Below are 3,922 nucleotides of genomic sequence, written 5' to 3' on the forward strand. Positions count from 1 at the left end.
ATTGGGTGGAGGCCAGAAGCAGTGGTCATGAGGCAGGAGGTTCATCAAAACCCACATTTCCCTCTCAGTTTCATCGAAGATAACAGACCCTCAGCTCTGTATTGCATTTTCAAAGCCTTGGGTCTTGCTAACTGGTGAGGAGCGATATGGCATCCAGGGATAGCAGATGATTTGGGGAAACCTCAAGCCATTATTTCTTCAGACCCAGCCAGGCTAGCCTCCTGCCCTGGGCCTTTGTCAAGATTTGTTTCTGTGATTGTCTCCCTAAATGGGAGGAACCTATGGTCCCAAAGTGAATGAATCAACAATCCATATTTGGGGCATGCTCTCTCCTTCCCCCTCTGCTTCCCCCACAGGCAGCGTGTGTCTCCTAAACTCTAAGGACCCATGAGACTCGCAACCAGGGGAGCAATGGGCAGCAGCATCTCACCAGGGACTAATGCCCTGAACCTGTCCCCAAGGTGCCCTTCTCTCTGACTCTCAAGTGAGCTGATAGCAGCCCCATCTCGGCTCACTTTTTCGCCATAACATTTCTAGTGAACCAAGGCAGCCTCTTTCCTGTTGCTCCTTCTAGCTATCCTAGGCCCTTCCTTGTTTCACTGTCCCCAGCTTTCATAAACATATTCTCAAAATAAGTTTAAAAAGCAATCCAGCCGAAACCGGTTTGGCTCAGTGGATAGAGCGTCGGCCTTCGGACTGAAAGGTCCCAGGTTCGATTCTGGTCAAGGGCATGTACCTGGGTTGCGGGCACATCCCCAGTAGGAGATGTGCAGGAGGCGGCTGATCGATGTTTCTCTCTCATCGATGTTTCTAACTCTCTATCTCTCTCCCTTCCTCTCTGTAAAAAATCAATAAAATATATTTTAAAAAAATAAAATAAAAAGCAATCCAGTCCAGCTCAGCGTTTGAGCATCAACCTATGAACCAGGTCACATGCCTGGATTGCGGGCTTCATCCCCAGTAGGGGGCGCGCAGGAGGCAGCGGATCAATGATTTTCCTCATTAATGTTTCCATCTCTCCCTCTCCCTTCTTCTCTGAAATCAATAAAAATATATTTTTAAAAACAATCCATATTTGTCCAGCTTCTACTTCATGCCAAGAAATGAGGTCAGGGGAGAAAGAGCCTGTCACTTTCAAGCCTCATTTACTACTCACAACACAGTGAGAGCAGCCATTTCCCCATTTTACAGATGAAGAAGCTGATGCTCGAAGGCTTGTTTCTCAGGCCCCCAAATATCCTGAGACATTGGTAGACATGCAAGTTTTTGGTCCTACCCCAAACTTAGAATTTCCCTGTGGTAAACCCAAGAACCTGCATTTTTTTAACAAGGGTGGTCATCAGTTGATTCTCACGCTCACAAAAACCTACGACAGAGAAGTTTAATAACCTGCCCCAAAGTTCAGCTTTTGAGCGGCAGAACTGTAGTTCAGACCTGAGCCTTCTGACGCTAAGTCCAGGGCTCTTTTCAGCACCTTTGAGAAGCTGGATACCTGTCACCACCCTGTGTGTCTCAATGTCCACCACGAAGGCGCACAATAAAGTTTCCTGAGTGAACAAATGAATGAATCAGGGGACCCTAGCTGCTTGCGGTGGGGCGGGCTGGCCGAGCCCCCGTCCTGAGGAGGGAGGGCTGATGCATGGATGAGATGCTGGACCTGCGGGCTCCGACCGTGTTGCTTTCAGAAAAGCCACTGGCAGAAGATCCGGACCATGGTGAACATGCCCGTCATCAGCCCTTTCAAGAAGCGCTACGCCTGGGTGCAGCTGGCCGGGCACACGGGTGAGCACGGGCGGGCGCGGGTGGGGAGGGTGGGTGCGTACCGGGGAGGGAGGGACGAGGCAGCGTTAACTGGGGCCCGTCTGCAGGGAGCTTCAAGGCGGCGGGCACCAGCGGGCTGATCCTGAAGCGCAGCTCGGAGTCGGAGCGGTACTGCCTGGCGCGGCTGATGGCCGACGCGCTGCGCGGCTGCGTGCCCGCCTTCCATGGCGTGGTGGAGCGCGATGGCGAGAGCTACCTGCAGTTGCAGGACCTGCTCGACGGCTTCGATGGGCCCTGCGTGCTTGACTGCAAGATGGGCATCAGGTACGTGAGCTCTGCCTGGCCGTGCGGGAACCGTCGGGCGGGGGCGCGGGGCGGTGCTCGGCGGGTCCTGGGGTGAGTCCGCTCAAGCCCCGCTGCTGCCTCCGCCTCCGTAGGACTTACCTGGAAGAGGAGCTGACCAAAGCCCGCGAACGACCCAAGCTGCGGAAGGACATGTACAAGAAGATGCTGGCCGTGGACCCCGAGGCGCCCACGGAGGAGGAGCACGCGCAGCGCGCGGTCACCAAGCCGCGCTACATGCAATGGCGGGAAGGCATCAGCTCCAGCACCACGCTCGGCTTCCGCATCGAGGGCATCAAGGTGGGCCGGGCTCGCTTTGCTTTGCACAGCCCCGCCGCTCCTGCACCCCAGCCCACACCCACACCGCGGTGTCAAACCTCCCAGGGCCTCCCCCACCCCCACCCCCCTGAATACGCACCCTCCGGCGTCTCGCTGACTCGGGCTTCCAGCGTCCAGGGAGATACCGCTGCTCTAATGATCCTCCCCCCTCTGGCGGGTACGGGCCCCTGACGCTTCCTGTCCCACCTCCTTAATTAAGAAAGCCGACGGATCCTGCAGCACAGACTTCAAGACCACGCGGAGCCGGGAGCAGGTGATCCGAGTCTTCCAGGAGTTTGTGCAAGGGGATGCGGAAGTGCTGGTGAGTGCCGCGTCCTGGCACCTGCGCCTGAAACCGAGGGACGCCCCCAGGCCACCATGTCTAGTGCCCTCGCCTATGTGACCCCTGTCGTAGCATTTTCTCACACTGTGTTGTAATTTTTATGTTTCTTCCCTTCTGTCCTGCGCGCCACGGGAGGGCCTGTTTTTCCTCCACGGTATTTACCAAGCAGAGCATGAGTCGTGACCCCTAATGTTAGCAGCAGCTCGGTCAGTGTTTCGTTAATGTGCCCTCCTCTCCCCCCTACCCTGTCCAGCGGAGGTATTTGAACCGCCTGCTGCAGATCCGGGACACCTTGGAGGTCTCTGAGTTCTTTAGGAGGCATGAGGTAAGCGGAGAGGGCCAGGTTCCTGGTCTGTGGTCTGTGAGGGCTTCCCCAGAAGGGCCGTGGTCTGACCTTGTGGGTTTTGGCAGGTGATCGGCAGCTCCCTGCTTTTCGTACACGATCACAGCCATCGCGCGGGTGTGTGGCTCATCGACTTCGGCAAGACCACGCCCCTCCCTGACGACCAGACCCTGGACCATCGGAGGCCCTGGGAGGAGGGCAACCGCGAGGACGGCTATTTGCTGGGGCTGGACAATCTCATTAGCATCCTGGCCAGCCTGGCCGAGAGATGAAGCTAGGGACTAGGCCCCTGTCCCCGCACAGACCCGCTGGTCTCACAAATGGACCTGCAGCTTTGTCCCCGCTGTGCATGCTGGGAAGAGACAAACCCAGAGGTTGGGTGGTTCATAGGGTCCTGTAGGGCCAAGTGCCAACCACTGTGGGACGCACTGCACGCACCAAGGCTGTTCCCCATACAAACCCAAGCGGTCCCAGAGCCGATGACACTAAGTTAGGGGGTGGGGGGTACACTGTGACAATGGACTTCTTCCTGAGTCCAGCTATTCTGAGGGGGCTCTGTACTTCTCCAGAGAGGTGAGATAACGAATTTTATTTCACAGGCACTAGATCTATTGATCTATCCTTCCCACACTACAATGGACTCCCCTCCCCAATAAAACTCAAAGACACCAGCTTTGGTGACTCAGACTTCATCTCCTCCCTCCTCCGGTTCCCTCTTTCTCAGTTCCCAGGCATCTCTAAGGTCCATTCAGATCACTGGAGGATATGAGAAGAGTTCTTTTTAAAAAGAAAATTTATTGATTGATTTGAGAGAG

The 3,922-nt window shown here is 55.6% G+C and overlaps 1 protein-coding gene across 1 annotated transcript; it reads left to right on the plus strand.

The window, feature by feature from the left end:
• The first annotated feature begins 1,038 nt into the window (after positions 1 to 1,038).
• Positions 1,039 to 3,799, plus strand: ITPKA (inositol-trisphosphate 3-kinase A). Its single transcript, XM_005860267.2, has 6 exons — positions 1,039 to 1,782; positions 1,869 to 2,085; positions 2,199 to 2,403; positions 2,642 to 2,743; positions 3,018 to 3,089; positions 3,176 to 3,799. The coding sequence occupies exons 1-6, from the start codon at positions 1,644 to 1,646 to the stop codon at positions 3,377 to 3,379; spliced, it is 939 nt and encodes a 312-aa protein (XP_005860329.1). The 5' UTR covers positions 1,039 to 1,643; the 3' UTR covers positions 3,380 to 3,799.
• Positions 3,800 to 3,922: the final 123 nt, after the last annotated feature.

This window comes from Myotis brandtii, unplaced genomic scaffold (assembly GCF_000412655.1).
Source record: "Myotis brandtii unplaced genomic scaffold, ASM41265v1 scaffold133, whole genome shotgun sequence".
Lineage (NCBI taxonomy): Eukaryota > Metazoa > Chordata > Mammalia > Chiroptera > Vespertilionidae > Myotis > Myotis brandtii.

Coding starts and splice junctions, on each gene's coding strand:
- ITPKA (XM_005860267.2), top strand. CDS start 1,644: ATGAGATGCTGGACCTGCGGGCTCCGACCGTGTTGCTTTCAGAAAAGC. Junction 2,404..2,641: donor TCCGCATCGAGGGCATCAAG/GTGGGCCGGGCT, acceptor TCCTTAATTAAG/AAAGCCGACGGATCCTGCAG. Junction 3,090..3,175: donor AGTTCTTTAGGAGGCATGAG/GTAAGCGGAGAG, acceptor GGGTTTTGGCAG/GTGATCGGCAGCTCCCTGCT.